The sequence below is a fragment of the Lynx rufus genome, unplaced genomic scaffold (assembly GCF_022079265.1).
Source record: "Lynx rufus isolate CCGP_SWC_20201006 ecotype Redwood Valley unplaced genomic scaffold, mLynRuf1.p SCAF_2, whole genome shotgun sequence".
Classification (NCBI taxonomy): domain Eukaryota; kingdom Metazoa; phylum Chordata; class Mammalia; order Carnivora; family Felidae; genus Lynx; species Lynx rufus.
Genome location: NW_025814834.1, coordinates 215,884,958 through 215,910,213, shown reverse-complemented (window position 1 = coordinate 215,910,213; position 25,256 = coordinate 215,884,958). Strand labels below are relative to the sequence as shown.

The following is a 25,256-nucleotide window of genomic DNA, read 5'->3' as shown; positions in this document are numbered from 1 at the left end:
CTGCTTGCGTGCACACACGCGCACACTCTCTCTCTCTCTGTCTCAAAATAAATAAACTTTAAAAAACCAAAAACCTGGTCTGTCATTTAAAAATAAATAAAATAAAAATTAAAAAGTTAAAAATAAAAAGTAAAAGAGGAAGTATAATTGGTGTGCTAACAAAAAGAAGAAAATGGAATCATATAAAATGTTCAATTAGAAGCACAAAGGCAGAAAAAGTATGGAAGACAAAAAGAGGAACAAAGAACAAGACAACAAAAAACAGTAATGAATACAATAGATATTAAACCTACTAAATCAAACAGTCACTGTAAACATTATCGGTTTAAATCCACCGATTAAGAGACAGAGATTGTCAGAACGGATCAAAAATAAGACCTAACTATGTGTTACCTACAGGAAAGCCACTTCGAATGTAAAGAAAATACAGATTAAACGGGGGTCGCCTGATGGCTCAGTTGGTTAAGAGTCTGACTTCAGGTCTGGTCATGATCTCACGATTCATGACTTCGAGTCCCGTGTTGGGCTCACGGCTGTCAGAGTGGAGCCGCTTCAGATCCTCTGCCCCCCTCTCTTTCTGCCCCTTCCTGACTCACACGGGCTTGTGCTCTCTCTCTCAAAAATAAACATTAAAAAATAATAATAATAGATTAAAAGGGAAGGGATGGAGAAAAGATATACCATGCTAACGCTATCAAAAGAAAGCAAGTGTAATTTGATTTAATTAATTTCAAGTCCAAGTTCAGAGCAAGGAAAATTATTGGGAATAAAGAGGAATTAATGACAAACAAGTCAATTCTGCAAGAAGACTAAACAATCCTTAAATATTCAATGTTAGGCACCTCGGACCCACACCTGAGCCAACAGCACATGCCATTTCTCAGGTGCAGATGCTGGGTCGGGAGGGACATCTAGACTAATTCTGCCCAGAGACACGTAACGTATCCTTTAGTACCGGGGCCTCTACGAAAGCTTCTCACTCTTCTGGAAGAGCCACCAAAAGGACACTCTCCCCTCTATGGGCAGGAAAGCTGAGTTTGTGGATTCTTTTTGCCCCTGAGAGAAGTCAGGTTTGAAACAATGCTGACAAGGCTGAAGGCAGGAGCAGAGAAGCAGTAGGGGGTCTTCAACGACGAGGCAGAACCGCATCAAACCACCCGGAAGCCTATCTTACCCTGGACTTTCTAGTTCTAACAGCCAGTAAGTCACTTGCATTGCTTTAAAAAAAAAAAAAAAGTCAGGCAGGGAGGGATGCCTGGGTGGCTCAGCTTGTTAAGCATCCGACTTCAGCTCAGGTCACGGTATCAGGGTTTGTGGGTTCAAGCCCCGCACTGGCTCTGTGCTGACATCTGGAGCCTGGAGCCTGCTTTGGATTCTGTCTCCCTCTCTGCCCCGCCCCCTGTCACGCTCTGTCTCTCTCTCAAAATTAACATTAAAAAAATTGAAAAAAAATAATATTAACTGAATCAATAATGAATAACCTTTCAAAACAGAAAGTACCAGGCCCATATGGGTTCACCAGTAAATTCTACCAAACACTTAAGAAGAAAATTCTCAGTCCTCCATAATCCCTTCCAGACAACAGGCAAGCAGAAGGAATACTTCCTAATTTCATTCCATGAGGTCAGCATTACTCTAATACCAAAACCAAACAAAGTTATTATGAGAAAACTACAGACCAATATCTCTCATAGAAAAATCCTCAATAGGGGCGCCTGGGTGGCTCAGTCGGTTAAGTGTCTGACTCTTGATTTCGGGTCAGGTCATGATCTCACAGTTTCATGAGTTCGAGCCCCACGTCGGGCTCTGTGCTGACAGTGAGGAGCCTGCTTGAGATTCTGTGTCTCCCTCTCTCTCTGCCCCTTCCCCACGTGTGCTGTCTCTATCTCTCTCAAAATAAACAAACTTAAAAAAATTAAAAAAAAAAAAAGAAAAATCCTCAACAAAAAACATTAGCAAATCAAAACCAATAAGGTACAAAAAGAATTATACAGCATGACTGATTCAGATTTATCCTAAGTATGTAAATGTGGCTCAACATTTAAAAATCAATTAATGTAAAGAAGCCATCACATCAACATGCAAAAGAAGAAAAACTGCGGGGCGCCTGGGTGGCACAGTCGGTTAAGCGTCCGACTTCAGCCAGGTCACGATCTCGCGGTCCGGGAGTTCGAGCCCTGCGTCGGGCTCTGGGCTAATGGCTCAGAGCCTGGAGCCTGTTTCCGATTCTGTGTCTCCCTCTCTCTCTGCCCCTCCCCCATTCATGCTCTGTCTCTCTCTGTCCCAAAAATAAATAAACGTTGAAAAAAAAAATTAAAAAAAAAAAAAGAAGAAAAACTGCATGATCCTATCAAAAACTGCAGAGAAAGCATTTGACAAAATACAAGACTCCTTGATTAAAAAAAACAAAAACAGAAACAAGCACCCGGGTGGCTCATTCAGTTAAGCAGTTAAGCATCCAGCTCTTAGTTGCGGCTCAAGTCATGATTTCATGGTTTGTGGGATTGAGCCCTGCGTCCCGCTCTGTGCTGACAGCGCAGAGCTTGCTTGGGATTCTCTCTCACCCTCTCTCGGCCCCTCCTCCACTTATGTGCACACCACACACTTTCCCTCTCAAAATAAATAAATATTTAAAAAAAAACAAAACAAAAAAACACCTCACAGCAAGCTAGGAACAGAAAGGAACTTCCTGGAGCACCCGGCCGGCTCGGTCAGCAGAGCATGTGATTCTTCACCTCAGGGTCATGAGTTCAAGCCCCATGTTGGGCACAGAGCTTACTTAAAAAATATCATTAAAAATTAAAATTAAAAAAAAAAGGAATTTCCTCAACTTGGTAAAGCACACCTACAAAAACCCTACAGCTAATGTCATACTGATGTTAGAGAAACCTGAAACTTAAAATATATCCCTTATCACCACAGCTCAACATTGTGCTGGAAATTCTAGCTAATGAAGTGAGAAAAAAAACAAAAGGAAATACAAAGGTCTACAGCTTGGGATGGGAGAAATAAAACTGTCTTCTGTTCTCAGATGATACACGACCATCTATGTGGAAAATCTGAAAGAATTAACCAAAGAAAAAAAAACTTCTGGAAATAATAAGTGATTATAGGAAGGCTACAGGAATAGAAGGTTTATATGCAAAAATCAAAGCACTTTCCTACATACTAGCAGTAAACAAATAGGACAAAATTTTAAACACGTTACCATTTACATTAGCACCCCAAAAAATGAAATGCTTGAGTATAAAGCTAACAAATTTATGCACAAGATCTAAGTGAGGAAAACTCCAGTCAAAGATATTAAGAACAACAAAAACACGAAGACAGTCCATGTTCATGGATACGAAGACTCAATATTGTCAAGATGGCAGTTCTTCCCAACATAATTCCAATCTAAATCCCAGCAGGTTGTTTTGTAGATGTCAATAAACTGATTGTAAAATTCACAGAGAGAGGGAAAAGACCCAAAATATCCAATTCAGTATCGAAGAAGAACGAAGCTTTATCTAAAGCTACAGTAATCAACACAGCCTGGTAATGGTGAAAAGAACAAATAGATCAATGAACAGAATGGAGAGCTTAGAAACAGACCCATATAAATAGAGCAACTGATAATTTTGACAAAGGGGCAAAAGCGATACAACGGAACCAAATCTCTTCAACAGATGGTGCAGAAGTAGCTGGACATCCACAAGCAAAAAGACGAATCTAAACGACCTTACACCCGTCATAAATAAAATCCAAATGGATGCAGACCCGAAGGTGAAATGCAAAACTATAAAACTCCTGGAAGATAATGTAAGAGAAAAGAGACAACCTCAGGCATGGTCATGACACAATCCATGAAATGACAAACTGGACTACATTAAAATTAAAAACCTCTGCTCTGTAAAAAGTAATGTCAAGAGAACGAGAAGACAAGCCACAAACTGGAGAAGATATCTGCAAATGACACGTCTGATAGAGGACTACTGTCCAAAATATACAAAGAACTCAACAATAAGAAAACAATATGATTTTTTTAATGGGCAAAAGACCTGAACAGACACCAAACAGACAGACAACGTATCATCAAAGACACACAGATGGAAAGTAAGCATATAAAAAACATGTTCAAGGGGCGCCTGGGTGACTGACTCAGTTGAGCATCTGACTCATGATTTCGGCTTAGGTCATGATCTCGGGTTCGTGGGATCGAGAACCAGCTGGGCTCTGTGCTGACAGGGCAGAGCCTGCCTGGAATTCTCTCTCCCTCTGCTGCTCCCCCACGTGCAGCATGCATGCACGTGCCCTCTCTTGCTCTCTCAAAATAAACATAAAACAAAAAAAAATTAAGAAATAAAAATACGTTCAACATCAAATGTCATTAGGGAATTGCAAATGAAAACAACACACCTATTAGAATGGCCAAAGTACAAAATACTGAGAACACCAAATGCTGGGGAGAGTGTGGAGCATAAGGAACTCTCATTCACTGCTGCTGGAAATACAAAATGGTGCAGCCACTTTGAAAGACAGTTTGGCAAGTTTCTTACAAAACTAATCATACTCTTAACATATGATCCAGCAATCACACCCCTTGGTATTTACCCAAACAAGTAGAAAACGTATGTCCACACAAAAACCTGCACATGGATGTTGATAGCAGTTTTATTCGTAATTGGACGCAACCAAGCTGTCCTTCAGTAGGTGAATGGATACACTGTAGTCTGTCCAGACAAGGGTTATTTAGCACTAAAAAGAAATGAGCTATCAGGGCGCCTGGGTGGCTCACTCGACTGAGCATCTGACTCTGGAGTCCGGCTCAGGTCATGATCTCACGGTTCGTGGATTCGAGCCCCATGTTGGACTCCATGCTGTGACAGTGTGGAGGCTGCTTGGGATTCTCCCTCTCTCTCTCTGCCCCACATGTGCTCTCTCTCTCCCAAAATAAACTTAAAAAAAAAAAAAAAAAAAAAAAGAGGAGCGCCTGGGTGGCTCAGTCAGTTAGTCCGACTCCGGCTCAGGTCATGATCTCTTGGGCCCCGTGTCGGGCTCTGTGCTGACAGCTCGGAGCCTGCTTTGGATTCTGTGTCTCCCTCTCCCTCTGCCCCTTCCCCACTCATGCTCTGTCTCTCAAAACCGAATAAACATTTAAAAAAAAAAAAAAAGGAAAGAAATGAGCTATCAAGCTATGAAAAAGCATGGAGGAACCTTAAATGCATCTAATTGAGAAAAGCCAATCTGAAAAGGCTACATGCTGTAGGATTTCAACTGTATGACATTCTAGAAAATGTAACACTATGAAGATAGTAAAAAAAAATCAGTGGCTGGCAGGCTGGGGAGGGGGGGGATGAACAGGTGGGGCACAGAGGATTGGTTAGGGCAGTGAAACTATCCTCTATGATTCTACGGCAGGAGAGATGTGTCATCATATGTTTGCCAAAACCTACAGAACGTACAACACCAGGAGTGAACCTTAATGTAAACTATGGACTCTGGGTGACAATGACATGTCAACATAGGTTCTTTGATTGTAACACATGTGACACTATGGTGCAGGGTGTCAATAGTGAGGGAAGCTGTACATGTGTGGGGAACGGGGTATATAAAAACTCTGTATTTTCCAGGGGCGCCTGGGTAGCTGAGTCGGTTAAACATCTGACTTTGGTTCAGGTTATGATCTCACGGTTCGTGAGTTCGAGTCCTGTGTCTGGCTCTGTGCTGACAGCTCACAGCCTGCAGCCTGCTTCGGATTCTGTGTCTCCCTCTTTCTCTGCCCCTCCCCTGCTCATACTCTGTCCCTCTCTATCTCTCAAAAATGAATAAACGTTAAAAAAAAAAAAAGTTCATGGGGGCATGTGAGTGGCTGAGTTTATGAGATCAAACCTTGCATCGGGCTCTGCACTGACAGCACAGAGCCTGCTTGGGATTCTCTCTTCCTCTCCCTCTGTGCCTCCCCTGCTCTAGTTCTTTCTCTCCCTCTGTTCTCTCTCTGTCATTTTTTGTTATGTGAATTTCACCTCAATTTTTTTAGGGAAGAAGAGTTCTCTGGAATTGAACTAATAAAACAGCAAACACATGCTTACTCAGTAGAATAAATATTCCTGAAATTTATATAGTCATCTTAACAACCCTGTGATAGGTTATATCCCTTTTATAGATGAAGAAACTGAGGTACAGAGAGATTACGTAGTCTGCTCAAGGGCACAAAGCAAGTTAACAGCAAAGCTGGATTCGAACCCCAACAGGTGAGCTCCAGAGTCCATGTTCTTAACCATACAACCACACTCCTGCAGTGCCCACATGTGCTCTGCCAGGATCCAGACGTGGAACTAAGACCAAGGACTTTCTGACAGTGAAGGTTGCCTCCCAACATGAGAGGAGCTCCCTGACAGATGAATTCGAGCAGAGATTAGCTAACTGATGCCAGTCCTTATTGTAGACAAGAATCCCAGGTAAACAATCGCTGTCAACTCTGACGCCGATTTGGGCACAGTGTGCAAACTTCTGGGATGTATGCATCAGCCAAGTGCACAACGTTAACTTTATTAATGTAACTTTAACACAACGTACTCTTCCTCCAGAATTTTTATTTTTTTTTAAGTTTTTTAATGTTTATTTATTTTTGAGAAAGGGAGACAGAGCATGAGCTGGGAGGGGCAGAGAGAGGCACAAAATCCGAAGCAGGCTCCAGGCTCCGAGCTGTCAGTACAGAGCCTGACGTGGGGCTCAAACTCATGGACCTCGAGATCATGACCTGAGCTGAAGTCGCTCCACTGAGCCACCCAGGCACTCCCCGCCAGAATTTTTTTTTTTTACTTTTGATAGTTTATTTATATTTTTATTTATATTTTTTTTAATTTACATCCAAGTTAGTCAGCATATAGTGTGCAACAATGATTTCAGGAGTAGATTCCTTAGTGCCCCTTACCCATTTAGCCCATCCCCCCCCCACACCCCCTCCAGTAACCCTGTTTGTTCTCCATATTTGAGTCTCTTCTGTTTTGTCCCCCTCCCTGTTTTTATATTTTTGCTTCCCTTCCCTTGTGTTCATCTGTTGTGTCTTAAAGTCCTTATATGAATGAACTCATGATATCTGTCCATCTCTAATTTCGCTTAGCATAATACCCTCCAGTTCCATCCACATAGCTGCAAATGGCAAGATTTCATTCTTTTTGATTGCTGAGTAATACTGCATTATACACACACACACACACACACACCCCACATCTTCTTTATCCATTCATCCGTCGATGGACATTTGGGCTCTTTACATACTTTGGCTATTGTCGACAGCACTGCTATAAACATGGGGGTGCATGTGTCCTTTCGAAAGAGCACACCTGTATCCCTTGGATAAGTACTTAGTAGTGCGATTGCTGGGTCGTAGGGTAGTTCTATTTTTAATTTTTTGAGGAACCTCCATACTGTTTCCCAGAATGGTTGCACCAGTTTGCATTCCCACCAACACCGCAAAAGAGATCCTCTCTCTCTGCATCCTCACCAACATCTGTTGTTGCCTGAGTTGTTAACGTTAGCCATTCTGACAGGCGTGAGGTGGTATCTCACTGTGGTTTTGATTTGTCTTTCCCTGATGATGAGTGATGTTGAGCATTTTTTCATGTGTCGGTTGGCCATCTGGATGTCTTCTTTGGAGAAGTGTCTATTCACGTCTGTTGCCCATTTCTTCACTGGATTATTTGGTTTTCGGGTGTTGAGTTTGGTAAGTTCTTTATAGATTTTGGACACTAACCCTTTATCCGATATGTCATTTGCAAGTATCTTCTCCCGTTCCGTCAGCTGCCTTTTAGTTTTGCTGACTGCTTCCTTCGCTGTGCAGAAGGTTTTTATTTTGATGAGGTCCCAGTAGTTCATTTTTTCTTTTGTTTCCCTTGCCTCTGGAGACGTGTTGAGTAAGAAGTTGCTGCGGCCAAGAGGTTTTTGCCTGCTTTCTCCTCGAGGATTTTGATGGCCTCCTGTCTTACATTTAGGTCTTTCATCCATTTTGAGTTTATTTTGTGTATGGTGTAAGAAAGTGGTCCAGGTTCATTCTTCTGCATGTCGCTATCCAGTTTTCCCAGCACCACCTGCTGAAGAGACTGTCCTTATTCCATTGGATATTCTTTCCTGCTTTGTCAGAGATTAGATAGCTATACATTTGTGGGTGCATTTCTGGGTTCTCTATCCTGTTCCATTGATCTGAGTGTCTGTTTTTGTGCCAGTACCATACTTTTTTTTTTTATGTTTTTTTATTTATTTTTGAGACAGAGACAGAGCATGAGCAGGAGAGGGACAGAGAGAGAGGGAGACACAGAATCTGAAGCAGGCTCCAGGCTCTGAGCTGTCAGCACAGAGCCTGACGTGGGGCCTGAACTCACAGACTGTGAGATCATGCATGACCTGAGCTGAAGTTGGACGCTTAACTGACTGAGCCACCCAGGCGCCCCAGTACCATACTGTCTTGATGATTACAGCTTTGTAATACAGCTTGAAGTCCGTCCCCTCCAGAATTTTTTTTTTTTTAATTTTTTTTTTTCAACGTTTATTTATTTTTGGGACAGAGAGAGACAGAGCATGAACGGGGGAGGGGCAGAGAGAGAGGGAGACACAGAATCGGAAACAGGCTCCAGGCTCTGAGCCATCAGCCCAGAGCCCGACGCAGGGCTCGAACTCCCGGACCGCGAGATCGTGACCTGGCTGAAGTCGGACGCTTAACCGACTGCGCCACCCAGGCGCCCCTTTTTTTTTTTTTTTTTCAGAATTTTTAAAACTTACTTCAATTGGGGCACCTGGGTGGCTCAGTCGGTTGAACAGCTGACTTTGGCTCAGGTCATGATCTCACAGTTCAGGAGTTCCAGCCCAACATCAGGCTCTGCACTGTCAGCACAGGTCCTGCTTCAGATCCTCTGTCCTTCTCTCTCTCTGCCCCTCCCCTGCTCATACTCTCTCAAAAATAAATAAACTTAAAAAAAAAAACCCACTCCAGGGCACCTGGGTGGCTCAGTAGGCTTGGGCATCTGACTTCAGCTCAGGTCAAGATCTCACTGTTCACGAGTTCAAGCCCCCGCATCGGGCTCTGTGCTGACAGCTCAGAGGCTGGAGCCCGCTTCAGATTCTGCGCCTCCTTCTCTCTCTGCCCCTCCCCCACTCATGCTCTATCTCTCTCTCAAAAATAAACATTAAAATTTTTTTTAAATCCACTCCAATTTCATAATCACTCCTGACTCAACTGCACATGAAAGGTTCCTACCAAGTCACTCAAGTTTATTCTTTATTACAGAGAGAAAGGGGGTTAAAGACACTCTAGATGGGGCTCCACATATTCCTGCTTTTCATATTCTGAGCTATAAAAATATACTGACAACAATAACCACTTCAGTTGTTTCCTCTTTGATAAAATGGGCTGAATGGGTCAAATTAATTCTAAAATCCTTTCCATTTCTAGAATTCTAGCCATGTAATCCATGAAAAAATTCCTTTTTTTCAAATTAGCATATTTTTAGGTTTCCAGGTTTAAAAAAGTACTTACTGTCCTAATGCAATAATATACAAGTGTAACCAGAGATTATTTAAGAGGGAAGATAAGTTGTCAGGTTTTAAAAATAAGAGGACTGGGCCGCCTGGCTGGCTCTAGTCGGTGGAGCGTGCGAATCTTGATCTCAGGGTTGTGAGTTTGAGCCCTGAGTTGGGTGCAGAGATTACTTAAACACAGTATCTTTTAGAAAAACAAAAAATAAACTAGAAGTAAAGGACTTGCCGTAAAGGGGGAAAAGGAATTAGATGACCTTTCAAGAGGAAGGTGGATTTATGGAACGTAGTCCAAGCAAGAACGAGCTCAAAAGTATCGCCAACCCAACTAACCAGCCATTCCCACGAAGACAAACCGGACAGGCACTTATGCATAACTTACTCCAGATTCGGAGAGAACTCCAAAACGACTTCCTTTATTTATTGTGATAGTTATAAAAATCACTTTTACAATGAAATCAGCCATTTAAATATCTCAAAAGGGCCATCTCATGAGGAAACACAAAGATGGTCATCTTTCCTTTTTTTTAGTACTGAATTAAAAAAAAAAAAAAGCTTGAGTTTTTTTTCCAGATCTCATTCTAGAAATACTAATCAAGTAAGTGCACACCCCCCAAGAAACAGCCCCAAAAATCTGACTGTAACATCTTCTACTTTTTCATGTATTCTGGCCTTTCCCTCATTAAAAACATGTCCTCTGGTAAAACTTAAACAAAAACCACAGTAATAAACCACAGGCACACAGATCCTGATTCCTCACACGCAGGATACCGACTGCCTACCGAGCTGTAGAGGCCCCTCACCGGGCGGCAGCAAAATGTGACGTTACAGGCAAGTCCAGCCGGGGGCCAGACTACACTCGTGTCTTCCACGCTCAAGAAAGCAAGTGACAACGTAACTAGAGAGAGACAGGATTATAGGAATCGGTTGAATCAACTCGTTTCTCTCTCTCTTTTTAAATAAATCCTTTGCAAGCTGTGCCTTCTACTTCGTCTATTATTTAGAAGCAAATTACAGGCAACATATCCCTCAACTGTATTTTGACCATCAACCACTGTCCTAAAGCAGCAGTTATCAGAATGTGGTCTGAGAACTCCTGGGGGCCCCCAAGACCCTTTTAGGAAGTCCTTCGCAAAGCCCTCCCTTCAGCTACGTATTTGTGTGAGGCTAAACGTTCTTCATCTGCTTCAACCAAAAGGCAGATAGCAAGGGGTTGAATACAGAATCCGGCGGACTTCTCTTACCGCCACATTAAAGAGATTAGCAATAATGGAAAACAATGCCAGTCTTCTTACTGAGAAGACCTACTTCCACCGGTTTTTGTTTTGGAAAATACAGTTATGTTTCATTAAAAATATGTTACCCGGGGCACCTGGGTGGCTCAGTCGGTTGGGCGGCCAACTTCGGCTCAGGTCAAGATCTCGCGGTCCGTGAGTTCGAGCCCCGCGTCGGGCTCTGTGCTGACTGCTCAGAGCCTGGAGCCTGTTTCAGATTGTGTCTCCCTCTCTCTGACCCTCCCCCGTTCATGCTCTGTCTCTCTGTCTCAAAAATAAATAAACGTTAAAAAAATATATATATGTTACCCAACTACATTTCAATTTCAATATATGTATATCATGTTATCATTTAATGGGTTTATTGTTGCTCTTTTAAATAAATTCAGAAATATTTTAATAGGTTCTCAGTTTAATTTCTAAGAGTAAATATGGATAGATAAAATCCACATAAACACAACCTCTTCAAAGTCTTCAATAATTTCTGAGAGCACAGGGTTCCTGTGACCACACAGTCTGGGAGCCCTACAGGATTAAACAGATCCTACTACATCCTTCTAATGAACATACCCACCACACCCAGGACAAATGTTTAATGAACGACACCGAGAGAGTTACAAAACAACTTGTATAAAATTTTATTTTGTTTCAAACTTTGACTATGATTATAAATTTTTACAAGGCAAAAGAATCTAGAGATATACACAAAAGGATTAAGACTACTGATCCCACAGACGCAGTATTTTTACGTCATGTTAACCTATTCTTTTTTGTACTCAATCGTATTTTTCTTTTTCTACCACATGGAGGTAACAGCATTTCCCAAATTGCTCTATGGCACAGTGGGGTCATGAAAAGAGCCCACGGTAAAGCGAGTTGGATGAATGTGGGTTATTATCCCCCACCACACGCCCCGGCAACTCTTCAACACAGTCTGCTAAAGGTTCTGGGAAGTCCTACAGCAAGGAAACCCGCCTGACAGCATTTCCCAAACATAGGCAACTGATAGACCCCTCTTAGCAAGCGACACCTACCCATGTAACATCCTTAGGCAAACACCGCGTGAGAGATCATCCGATACAACAATGTGAAGAGGGGCCTGCAGCCATCCTTTACCGTGACGGTTCGAAGTCACCACGTCACTGGGGTGCCTGGGTGGCTCAGTTGGTTAAGCGTCCGGCTGCGGCTCGGGTCGTGGTCTCGCGGTTCGCGGGTTCGAGCCCCACATCGGGTTCTGTGCTGACAGCTTGGGAGCCTGCTTTGGATTCTGTGTCTCCCTCTCTTGCGAGCGCATGCTCTCTCTCTGCCCCTCCCCTGCTCACACACTGTCTCTCTCTCAAAAATAAAGGTAACAAAAAAAAAGTCACATCACCATTATTTAGAATGGATGACCTCTAGGACACAAGACGTACAAATCCAATCAAGAATATTTGAGGGCCATTAAAAAAAAATTTTTTTTAAAAAGGGGCTCCTGGGTGCCTCAGTCGGTTGAGCGTCGGACCTCGGCTCAGGTCATGACCTCACAGTCCTGGGAGTTCGAGCCCTGAGTCAGGCTCTGCACTGGCTGCTTAGGATTCTCGTCCCCTCTCTCTCTCCCCACCCCCACTCACACTCTGTCTCTGTCAAAATAAATATATAAACTTAAAAAAAAAAAGAGTATCTGGGGGTAATGGAAACCACCTTTTTTACATTTGCTTCAGCAAAATACCTCTACAAGGAGTAAATTTAATTTGTATACATTTTAGAACCTGGACAATTCAAGGAATGGTTTTATTTTATTTTTTTAAGTTTATTTATTTATTTTGAGAGAGAGACAGAGCAAGCATGAGCGGCGGAGGGATAGAGGGAAGCCCAAGCAGGTTCTGCCCCATCCGCACGGAGCCCGACACAGGCTCAAAATCATGGACCGTGAGACCATAACCCGGGACAAAATCAAGAGTTGGACACTCAACCCACTGAGCCGCCCAGACGCCCCCCCTAAATGGCAATTCTTAAGTACAATTTTCTTTGATGAAAAACATAAAGCGTTATTTGACTACAAGTCATTCCTTTAAATGATGCACGTTATCAGTTAGTTTCTCCGAACGGGGTGACCGGCACACACGGGCAGTTCTTGGTGTGGCGGACACACAGCTGCTGGCAGAAGGCTCACCGCGCGGGTCGTGCCTCTCCGCCCCCCGCAACCCCCTCCGCCCCCCCTGCAGTGCTGACACCCGGCCACCAGGGGGCCTTGCTGGCCCACGTCTCCCCTCTTCTGCTCCCTTCCTTTCCAAGATCACAATGAACAGGCCGCATTCCCTCTTGTCCCTCTCACAGGTCAGATCGCTTCCAAGTCAAGTCACCCTCTTCAGTCCAGCTGCGAACCAGGAGTGACTGATCACGGCTGATGCTCCCCACAAAATCGTCTCAAGTTACTGTACTACTTCAAGACCTACTCACCACATCTTAAGTAGCACTTCATCAGCGGTTTATAAAATTATTAACACTGTAATGGTGTGTGTGCTGTGTTTTACTCTAAATTTGCCTGGTTTTCACTTGGCTTATGGGTTAGACAGGTTTCTGGCGATCACTTTTAGAGCTTGAACAGTTTAAAACAAAGTTTCTGGGGGAAATGCAATGTGAGTTCTATCTTCAATTCCTAACAGACGGATATGAATTGCCTTTTCGAGTCATCTGGGCATCAGAAATGGGTCCCAGGAAACAATGCGTCAAGTCAAAGCTAGGACAGGGCGCCCGGGCAGCTTGGTCGGTTAAGCATCTTGACTTCGGCTCAAGTCACGATCTCGCAGTTCGTGAGTTCGAGCCCCGCGTCGGGCTCTGTGCTGACAGCTCCGAGCCTGGGGCCTGCTTCGAATTCTGTGTCTCCCTCTCTGCCCCTGCTCATGCTCTGTCTTTCCCCCTCTCACTCTCAAAAATAAACATTTAAAAAAAATTTTTTTTTAAGTCAAAGCTAGGTTAATGCAGTTGACAAACGGTCACTAGAAGTCAGTACAGAGCTGAGGTGGTCAAGAAGCTTCAGCTCAGAGGGACTTCACTGTACCCAGGCAATTGAACATGAGAAAAAAGAACTAAAATGTGCCTGAACATTCAGGAGATAAGATCTCCATCTGACCAGATCTGAACGTGGACTAACTTTTGTTAGCCACTGCTGAGGGCTTCTCTGTTGCTGGGGCTCCATCGCTGCCCAGTGCACCAGCCTGCCTCAATTTGCCTGCCTGTACTTGGATTTCCAAAAGATAAGAAGGTACAGGCAGGACTGGGGCGCGTGGGTGGCTCCATCAGTTAAGCGTCCAACTTCGGCTCACAGTTCATGAGTTCGAGCCCTGCATCAGGCTCTGTGCTGACAGCTCAGAGCCTGGAGCCTGCTTTGGATTCTATGTCTCCCTCTCTCTGCCCCTCCCCCACTCGCTCTCGGTCTCTCAAAAAAAAAGGTACAGTCAGGACTGCTCTGTTCCAAGTCAAGGATTTTACCCCAAATCCCTATCTGCTCTCCTATACCAATGAGCTGAGTTACCAGATAAAAAAAAGAAACTTCCGGGGCGCCTGGGTGGCGCAGTCGGTTAAGCGTCCGACTTCAGCCAGGTCACGATCTCGCGGTCCGTGAGTTCGAGCCCCGCGTCGGGCTCTGGGCTGATGGCTCGGAGCCTGGAGCCTGTTTCCGATTCTGTGTCTCCCTCTCTCTCTGCCCCTCCCCCGTTCATGCTCTGTCTCTCTCTGTCCCAAAAATAAATACACGTTGAAAAAAAAAATTAAAAAAAAAAAAAAAAAAAAAAAACTTCAGGAAACCCTTCTAGCCTTCATCCTTCAGTCCTAAATCACCAAAGCCTGGCCAAAGTGGCCCATATTTGCTTTCTCACTGCCCCTGGCTTCATTCTGTCCACCAGCACTGAAAACCATGTAAACACACACTTAATAGGAAAAGAAAAAAATGCAACAAAGACATACTTGCCTTATGCATTACTTTTTCAAAGTAAATATACGCTAATAATCACCTATCTAAAACATGTCCTCAAACAAATATTAATGTTGTGGTTGTCACTAATTAAAGTCACCATCAAGGGGAAAGGGAAGAGGTTGTGATATTATCCACTGGTACATGTTCCTCCAGTGAGAAAAGGTTTAAAAATGACCAAGTTCATATAAAAAAAAAGCATTTGAATCACTTTCTATTCTGGGTTTTATATGTTTAGATGCTTATTAGTTGCACCTCTTAATTAAACAAGAAAATGTTTCTTACGCTTGGGCATGGACTTTTTAAAACTCCTGTCAAATGCAAATGCTTCATTCAAGAACCTTGAGCAGGTATTAAAGGATATCTTTTTTTTTTTTTTTTAACGTTTATTTATTCTTGAGACAGAGAGAGACAGAGCATGAACAGGGGAGGGTCAGAGAGAGGGAGACACAGAATCTGAAACAGGCTCCAGGCTCTGAGCTGTCAGCACAGAGCCCGACGCGGGGCTTGAACTCACAGACTGTGAGATCATGATCTGAGCTGAAGTCAGCCACTTAACCGACTGAGCCACCCAGGCACCCCGAAAGGATATCTTACAAACAACTCAGAAGCAAGATCAAAAACATTGCTAATTCAGGGCTTTATAACACACACTGGGGATTATCGAGGTACCCTGCCATTATCACAGCGCTAGTGACTGAGGTGCTCCTGTACCAGAATGGCTGCTGCCCACCTTTTAATCCCCGCCCTGTCCCTTTAATAACTGCAGCCCCAGTGAGTCCAGCCTAGGAAGAAAATTCAATTCAGGCTAGTGCATTTTGCTACTTATTAGCCACTCTGATAAACGTTTGGAAAGCATAGCAAAAAAAAAAAAAAAAAAGATCAGGGATTATCCAAGAATTTTAATTATTTCTGTAGTCCTCGTTACTGATTCCCTAAGTAATAGGAAACTGGCATGAATTAGTCAAGGCGTTTTAAAAGTAAACGTAATCTGCTGACGCCAAGGCTTTAATCCCCCAAAACAAAACTGACCCGATTCCTCAATTAGCTTCTACCTCTGATCTGCGGACACTATTGTAATTCAAGTATACTCAGCTTCTACCAGGTGATCAGGAGAGAAGAGGGTAACCCCCCACGCTGAGGCCACCAGAGAACACAAGTCTTGCCTTGAGTAGGTGGGGGGGGGAGTGCTGGGAAGGACAGGGGTTGGGAGTGGGGGGGAGAGGGAGTGCTGTTGAGGAGAGCAGGGGATCAGCTGGTTCATCTGAGAATGTCCAGAGGACCAAGGGCTCTGGTGAAAACCTCAGGGCCAGGCCCACGTTCTGAATATTAATACCCTGCCCTGTAAGTCTATCAATATTCAAGACAGTATCCTGGGTTTGCTGGGCCCCATGTTGGTTTAATGCTCTTTGTCATCTTGAAATTATTAGTAAGTTTTGAGCAAAGGGACCCACACTTTGATTTTGCACTTGGCCCCACATACCACGCAGCTGGTCCTCTCCATATTCATCACTAACTACATCCAAAAATATGCAACATCAAATGTGACTGGATTCTGCATTTCAGAGGGAATAAATTATGTCCTTTAAAAGTCACTTAATAGACAACTTCACACAAATCATTCTCGAGTTTTACATATCTTCAATTTAAGTTTATGACACTCAATTTTTTTCTTGGTGATCCTTAACATCAAACTACTGTATAATCTGAGAAGAAAAAATTCCAGGATTATGAAGAGCTCAGAACAAATGTGTGTTACACTCTGGTCTTCAACAGAGATGCCAATCTTATCTACTAAGTTTTAAAATTCACTTTGAATCTAAAGACAGAGATTTCTAAGTGCTTCATACCATTAAAGACTGGATAAATAATAAATAGTTACTTAAATAAAACCAAAGGACCAAAGTAATTTACTTCAACAAAGCCTATTTTTAAGCCAATGAGAAGAACAAAAATGTAATGAATGAAGAAACATCATATTCTTTTTAAGTTTTTTTTGTTTTTTTTTTTTTTTTTTTTGAGAGAGAGAGCAAGCGTGCACCAGTGGGGTAGGTAGGGGCAGAGAGGGGCAGAGAGAGAGAATCCCAAGCAGGCTCCATGCTGTCAGCACACAGCCCGATGCGGGGCTCGAACTCACAAACCATGAGATCAGGACCTGAGCCAAGAAAACAAGAGTTGGATGCCTAACCGACTGAGCCACCGGGCGCCCCAAGAAGCATCATATCCTAAACTAGTTGGTTAAGAATTCTAGCGTTTCGTCCGGTTGCTTTCAGAGAGTGCAACCCTGCTCCTGGAACCTGGGGGCTCCCTCTGCTTGTCCCCCAGCCGTGGGGTCTGTACCGTAGGAGCTCATTCCTCAGATCACAGCCAGAAATCAGGGCCTGGGGTGGGATGCAGGCTGCAGAAGGGCTCAGCCTTTCTTAAAGTGAGCGGTGGGTGGTGAAAACGAAGCTGCAGGGCCGGACGTGACAGAAACCTGAAGGGTTGGTAAACTCCAGACCTAAGGAAAGCCGACTCAAGTCTTTACACCGTAAGGAAAGCATTGCTTTTGTGCTAGCAGGTGCCCACGCTGAGTGATCAAATGTCAGGGAAGTGCGGGAAACATCTGTGTTTACAGGGAAGGCTGGTGTAGGGGGCACCTTTCAACGCTGGAAATGATATGGGAGACGATGGTGGAGGAAGAACTGGTTGGATGAAATGCCAGTTATCACTAGAGCAGAAAACATCAGCAACTTAAAACTCTGCTAAGAAAACTTAGACAACTGTGAAATATGTATCTGATTAGGGAAAAAAAGCTCCCAGGAGTGATTACCGAGGTCAAGAGTGAGTGTAAGACGGTGTGGCCACTTTGGGAACCGTTCCGCGGCTCCCCAAAACGTTGAACGGGGTCACCACACAACCCGGCCAATTCCACTCTTCGGCGTACACCCAGGAGAACGGAAAACGTACGTCCACACAAAGCCTGTGCACAAAGGTTCACAGCAGCATTACTCACTGTAGCCACAAAATGGAAAAACCACCCAAATGTCCATCAACTGATGAACAGACAGACAAAACGTGGTATCCATACAAAGAAATATTGTCTTAGTCTGTTTCAGCTGCTAAAACAAAATGCCATAGACGGGGTGGCTTAGAAACCACAGAAACGTTTCTCACAGATCTGGAGGCTGGGAAGTCCGAGGTCCAGGTGCCAGCATGTAAGTTCTGGTGAGATCCCTCTTCCGGTCTGCAGATGGCCATCTTCTCACGGTGTCCTCACTCGGTGGGAGCGGCAAGGGGAGCCCTCTGGCTTCTCTGAGGAACTCATCCCACTCACGAGGACCCTACCCTCATGCCCTGATCACCTCTCGAAAGCCCCATCTCCAAGTACCATGATACCGGGGATCAGGTTTCAACATATGGATCTCAGAGGGACACAAACCTAGGGCAAACGTGATTCAGCCATAAAAAGGAATGAAGTTCTGGTTCCTGCTACAACATGGGTGAACCTTGAAAATATCAAGTGAAAGGAGCTCTTTACAAATAGGCCACGTGGTGTATGATTCCAGTGATATGACATGTCCAGAAGAGGCCGATCCCCAGAGACAGAAAGTAGATTAGTGGTTACCAGGAGCTGGGGGGAAGGGGAACTCAGAGTGACAGCTGAGGACCGTGGGGTTCCTCTTCGGGATGACAAAAATGTCTGAAAATAGGGTGCCTGGCTGGCTCAGTCTGTAAACATGCAACTTCTGATCTCAGGGTCATGAGTTCGAGCTCCACGTTGGGTATAGAGATTACTTTAAAAAAAAAAAAAAAAAGGTTCCAAAATTAGTGGTGATGGTTACACAGTTTTGTGAATACACCAAAATCACTGAAATGTGTGCTTTAAAAGGGTGAATCTTGGGGTGTCTGGGTGGCTTAGTCAGCTAAACACCAGACTCTTGATTTTGGCTCAGGTCACGATCTCATGGTTGGTGAGTTCGAGCCCCACGTTGGCTCCACACTGACAGCACAGAGCCTGCTTGGGATTCTCTGTCTCCCTCTCTCTCTCTCCTTCTCCCCAACTCGCACTCTCTCTCTCAAAATAAATATACTTTTTTTTTTTAGAAAGGGTGAATTTTATGGAATGTGAATTGGTTTTCAATAAAGCCGTTTAAAAATTTAAAAAAGAAGGATGCCCGGCTGGCTCAGTTGGTAGAGGGTCCAACTCCTGGTCTCAGCATTGTGAGTTTGAGCCCCACGTTGACTGTAGAGATGACTTAAAAATAAAAATCTTAAGGGGCACCTGGGGTGGCTCAGTTGGTTAAGCGTCCAACTTTGGCTCAGGGCATGATCTCTCAGTTCATGAGTTCGAGCTGTGCATCGGGCTCTCTGCTGTCAGGGAGGAGCCTGCTTCGGATCCTCTGTCCCCCTTTCTCTCTGCTCCTCCCCTGCTTGTGTGCCCATGCTCACACACACAAACACACACACACATGCACGCTCTCTCTTTCTCGCTCTCAAAAATAAATAAATATCTTAAAAAAAAAGATTCTTTAAAAAAAATGTTTTTAAGGGATGAAGGAAAGAAAAGAAAGTCTTCTTCTGTACTAAACAGTGATTTTAAGAAAATACAGATCAAGGCAGACTTGAAAAGTAGCAGACTCTGAAGCTGTTGTCACAAGAGACTCAGACGAGTCCAAAAGAGACTAGAAGAGAATACTCACGTCTGACCTCAGGTAAAAGAGGCAAATACGATTCATCCTTTACCAGCTATTTACTGGGGTTCTGGAACAGGAGATGCGTTTCATAGGGTTTTGTTCTAAGTTCAGTTATTGTGAAGTAAATGATTTTGCACCTAAAACTTTAAAAATGAAAAAGCCTTAGCAACACATCTTATGAGAAACTTGAATCTAAAATAATATCATTCTACAGCTAAACAAGAAAATGAACAAAAAATATGCCTAAAACACAGGGGAGAGAGGACCTACCAAATCAGGGACAAACAGGAGGAACTGTCTGGATGACTCAGTCGGTTAAGTGTCCAACTTCGGCTCATCAGGTCATGATCTAGGGGTTCAGGAGTTCAAGCCCCACGTCGGGCTCTATGCTGACCGCTCGGAGCCTGGAGCCTGCTTCTGATTCTGTCTCCCTCGCTCTCTGCCCCTCCCCCACTCATGCTCTGCCTCTGCCTCTCTCTCTCTCTCTCACAAAAGTAAATAAACATTAAAAAACAAAAATTAGGGATAAACAAATGCAGTATCCCAATTCCTAGGTGGTGGTGGCTCCACGAGAAAACAGGCAAGGTACATCAGCCTGACAGCAAGCAGGTGAAGGTCACAGTTCAAGGGTTCCCATTTCCGGCCTTTGCAAAGTCTCTGTCGGTTATCAATTTTTTTTTTTTTTCAACGTTTATTTATTTTTGGGACAGAGAGAGACAGAGCATGAACGGGGGAGGGGCAGAGAGAGAGGGAGACACAGAATCGGAAACAGGCTCCAGGCTCTGAGCCATCAGCCCAGAGCCCGACGCGGGGCTCGAACTCACGGACCGCGAGATCGTGACCTGGCTGAAGTCGGACGCTTAACCGACTGCGCCACCCAGGCGCCCCTCTGTCGGTTATCAAAATACCACTTTTGCTTTGTTTTTCTTGGTCAGTCAGATTCCCACCCATCCTGAACCCGTATTTCTGAAGCTCTACCACAATATGTATTTTGTAACGAAATCGATCACCTTGAATCCTACTTAGAAAAGATGTAACGTATCTTCAAATATCTCTGATCTAACCAATGAAGACCACAGAAAAAACAAGGTGTATTTTTTTAAAAAGCGTAATGATCCCAAACCTCAATTAACCGGAATATGTGAAAAATAGACTCTCGGTGATTTTCAGGATATTCAGACCTATTTCGTTTCAACTTTTACACAAAAACTTTACCACCACCTCCCCCCCCCCCGGCCGAAATGATATTTTCCTGCCTCAGAAAGCAATAATAAAAATAATTCAATCTTTTTTAAAAAAATGTCTTAAAACTTTAACATCCTCACTTGAAACACTAAGAGTTGGTCTAAAAGCATTTTGCAGGGGCGCCTGGGTGGCTCAGTCGGTTGGGCGTCCGACTTCGGCTCAGGTCACGATCTCACGGTCCGTGAGTTCGAGCCCCACATCGGGCTCTGGGCTGATGGCTCAGAGCCTGGAGCCTGCTTCGGATTCTGTGTCTCCCTCTCTCTCTGCCCCTCCCCCATTCATGCTCTGTCTCTCTCTGTCTCAAAAATAAATAAAACGTTAAAAAAAATAAATAAAATAAATAAATAAATAAATAAATTAAAGCATTTTGCAGTCAGAAGAGGGACTCTAGTTAACTGAAGGTTCCAGTTAACTGAGTTAAAGCTCTTAAACTGGCATCCTTCCAGAATTATTAATTTTATCATTTCTTTAGCAATTATAGGTCTCCTGTGTGAAACAAATGACCTTTACTCCCACAAATACAAACGTGAGATTAAGCATAATATTGAAGTCTATACTCAAATGACTTTTCCTCAAAGTTCGTTCTGAAAAACAAGGTAATAAAAGAAGAAACCATTTTCCAAAAAAAAGCAGAGAATTACAGTATTTTTAAGAAGTAGGCTCAAAGTGGTAGCCACAAAGCTACAGCCTTCAAGAGCTGCTACAGATTTTTACGATCTAATAGCTCCAACACTGCAATCAACAGGTCGCTGAAAAAATTACCTATTAATCCATTTCTATGCCCACATTGCAGAATTTAAGTTTGTTTTATACTCTGTAATGCCTCTTTCAGTATGTAACATTTATCTGTCGGATGAAAAAAAACAGGACATAAAAGTCCTATGCTGTTGGGGCGCCTGGGTGGCTCAGTCGGTTAAGCCTCCGACTTCAACTCAGGTCACGATCTCACGGTCTGTGAGTTCGAGCCCCGCGTCAGGCTCTGGGCTGATGGCTCGGAGCCTGGAGCCTGCTTCGGATTCTGTGTCTCCCTCGCTCTCTGCCCCTCCCCCGTTCATGCTCTGTCTCTCTCTGTCCCAAAAATAAATAAAAAAACGTTGAAAAAAAAAAAAAGTCCTATGCTGTCAAAACGGACAGGTGTCCGTCCATTCAATCACTCAACAAATACTGAGTACCTACGGGTACTGTGTGGGGGTGACAGGATTCACACACACACAAAACACACCAAACACCTGTCCACCTTGGAAGGGCCAATGTCCTAGTGAGGGGAGCCAGACAATAAACAAAATAGAGGGGTAGAATGGGGTTAAGTGCTACGGAAAGAGAAAAAAAAAAAAAATGAGGCAGGGAAGGGAGGATTCAGGGGTTCACAGAGAGATGTCATTTCACACATGAAGGTGGGGACAGGCCTCACTGAGAAGTCTGTGTACAAACCGGAAAATAACAATAAATATTATTTCTTTGGCTTTGAAATGCAGTCCACAATAGCATTTTTTATTTTTTTATTTTATTTTTTATTTATTTTTTTATTTTTTTTAACGTTTATTTATTTTTGAGACAGGGAGAGACAGAACATGAACAGGGGAGGGTCAGAGAGAGGAAGACACAGAATCTGAAGCAGGCTCCAGGCTCTGAGCCGTCAGCACAGAGCCCGACGCGGGGCTAGAACTCACGGACTGCGAGATCATGACCTGAGCCGAAGTCGGCCGCCCAACCGACTGAGCCACCCAGGCACCCCAACAATAGCATTTTTTAAAAATACTCCTGGGGCGTCTGGGTGGCTCAGTTGGTCAAGCATCTGACTTCAGCTCAGGTCACGATCTCATGGTTCAATGGGTTCGAGCCCCACATCTGCTTGGGATTCTGTGTCTTCCTCTCTCTGCCCTTCCCCTGCTCATGCTCTGTCTCTGTCTCTGTCTCTCTCTCTCTCTCTCTGTCTCAAAAATAAATAAACATTATAAAAAAGAAAATTCTCCTAAGCTTTCTATAGTCTCTATTTCAACTTATTTCCTAATCATTGACTGACTGCCTGGAGAGAAAGCAAGCAGCCTAGGGCATGCCAAGGATATGCCTGATATTTTGATTTACTCTTTTTTAAGAACTACAGCTACAAATCAAAATCTGGACTTCTCTATTAAACAACTAATTAATAGTCAAAATGCAGTTTCTATTACAAACCCTAACATTCTCTCCAGCAATTTATACTGGTATTTACCCCATTAATAACTATTAGAGTATGACCGGAAGCTCATATCAGCTCTCTTACAGCAATAAAAAAAGTCAGCTATTTGGGACGCCTGCGTGGCTCAGTTGGTTGAGCATCTGACTTCAGCTCAGGTCATGATCTCAAGGTTCATGGGTTTGAGCCCTGCATTGGGCTCTCTGCGGTCGGCATGGAGAGGTCAGCTTGGGATCCTCTGTCCCCCTCTCTCTGCCCCTCCATACTCTCTCTCAAAAATAAACCTTTAAAAAAACTACAGAAATTGTTTACAAAGTCAGGTATTAGTTGAAATGATCACCTTTAAAATGAACCCACAGAAAGTGTCTCCACAAACATATGTAACCCCTCAAAATGAGATCATTTTATTAGCATTTCTTGTAGCATTCACAACATTTTTTACCTAGCAGGCTGGGGGGGGGGGGGGTGGAGGTGGGGAGGGAAGCAACAAAATAACTGATGTTCAAAATGTGTTTTTATTTTGAAGACTAATTATTCTTAAGTACTATAAATGCACCAGAAAAGCTTAGAAAGTTAGCAATTTACAAAGGACTCAGCCCTCAACACATCTTTCACGTACGATTTCCACCATCATGAATATCTGATAGTTGAAATTTCTATTTGTTAAGTATCCAAGTAATTCAATAATGAACAGCAAATGGAGATGAATGGACAAACGGGAAAATACGGATTTTAACAAGAAATGTTATCACCGACTAAACTAAATACATTTGAACGGTTCCCAAAATACCCAATCCAAGCACATATTTTTGAAATGTGTGGGTTTTCCCCAAGAGAAGCAGAACTTTGACATTTTCTCTTGGATATATTAGACTTTCAGACCTCCATTCCACATTTGGAAAGAACACTTCAAACTCAGCTTGATACAACTTTTAAAAATCAAACTGAGAGCCGTCAGATAGTGACTAAGACTTGACTATGTCCGTCAACACAATGTTAGAAATGAACTGAAAGAAGTATTCAAAGTTCATTATCATCCTCGATGTGAAGAAAGGAACATGGGACAAAAGATGCATTTGCCTCTTGTGCCCTTTAATTTGTGAACACCATACTTCTCTCCATATGTCATGCCAAGAAAGAGAAAATGAGGATTTTTTTTTTAACAGACTGCTAGTATGAAATACGACCGTTTCATCTAGCCTATCAGCCCTCTCCTCCCCCCCAGAAGATTATTAAAAATTAAAAAATCGAAAGAATAGATCCAAGGACTCTATAGACGACACCTAGATTACTTTGCTCCAAGGCCACGGAAAATGTTTACGATTCCGAGATCCATTCGGAAGCACGTATCTGCAATGCGTAAGCTTTTCGCTGGCAAGATCAGTCAATATCAGAGAGCGCGTACTGTTTAAAAGGTTAAGTGGATGAAGGTTAAAACAACAACGATCAATTCACCAAAAAATACATATATATTTATATTTTTTTTCTTTTTCTTTTTTTTTTTTTTTTTTTTTTTGCCAAGTAACCATCACATAATTTCGGCCCTGAGGAATCCGAGAGAGGTTTCCGTTGAGGACATGTAAGCCCTCGCACGATCTAAATTACCGTCAGGAAACCTGCACCCAGGTGTCGGGAGCGGAGGAGACGCGGGTTTCTGACGCCGGGTGCGACGGCGATCGTACACCTCAATCACAATTGCACCTTTGGGCAAAACGTGGGAGGGAAGCGAGAAGTTTCAGCCTCTGCTCGTCTGAAAACAGACAAGGTTTAAAGGACCCCGGGGAGGGGGGAGGCGGAAAGGGGCGAGGATGCGGCGTCCGCGGTGCAGCGGCCGGGAAGCGGGATCCGGGAAAGGGATGCGGAGGAGTGGGCTCTTATGTAAGCGCACACCGAAACCTGTGCGTGCGCCCCCAGCCCGGTGCACGTCCGAGCACACGACACACGTACGCGGCCTCTCGCCGGGCTGCACCCCCGCCTGCGGGCGCCGCGGGGGAAGGGGGGACACCGACCCTCGGGCCCGCCTGCACGTCCCCCCCACCCCCCAGACCCGCGCGGCCGCCGCCCGGAGCCCGAGCCCGGCTTCCCCGCCCCGGGCCCGCCGCTTACCTCGCGTGGCCCAGACCCCGCCGCCGCTCAGCAGCCCGGCCAGCAGCAGCCAGGCGGCCGGGGCCGGCGCGAGCGCAGGGCGGCGCGGCATCGCTCGGGCTCCCGGCGCCGCGGCCGGCTCGAGGCGGGAGCGGCAGGCAGGCGTGCGGGGCGCCGAGCGGGGCTCTCGCGGCCCGGGGCCGGCTGCTTCGCGCGGCGGAGAGCTCCGGGATCCGACGAGCCGCCGCCGCGACGCTGGGCCGCGCGCTCGGGCCGCGGGCGCCCTCCCCTCCGCCGAGGCAGCGCTTGGCTGGAGGCGGCGGCAGCAACTAAGA

General features: G+C 44.4%; 1 protein-coding gene across 1 annotated transcript in view; it reads right to left on the bottom strand.

The window, feature by feature from the left end:
- CLSTN1 (calsyntenin 1) overlaps positions 1 to 25,033 on the bottom strand; it is a 90,949-nt gene extending 65,916 nt beyond the window's left edge. The window contains exon 1 of the mRNA XM_047082402.1: positions 24,943 to 25,033. Coding sequence (XP_046938358.1) covers positions 24,943 to 25,033 — 91 coding nt within the window. The remainder of the gene's footprint in view (positions 1 to 24,942) is intronic.
- Positions 25,034 to 25,256: the final 223 nt, after the last annotated feature.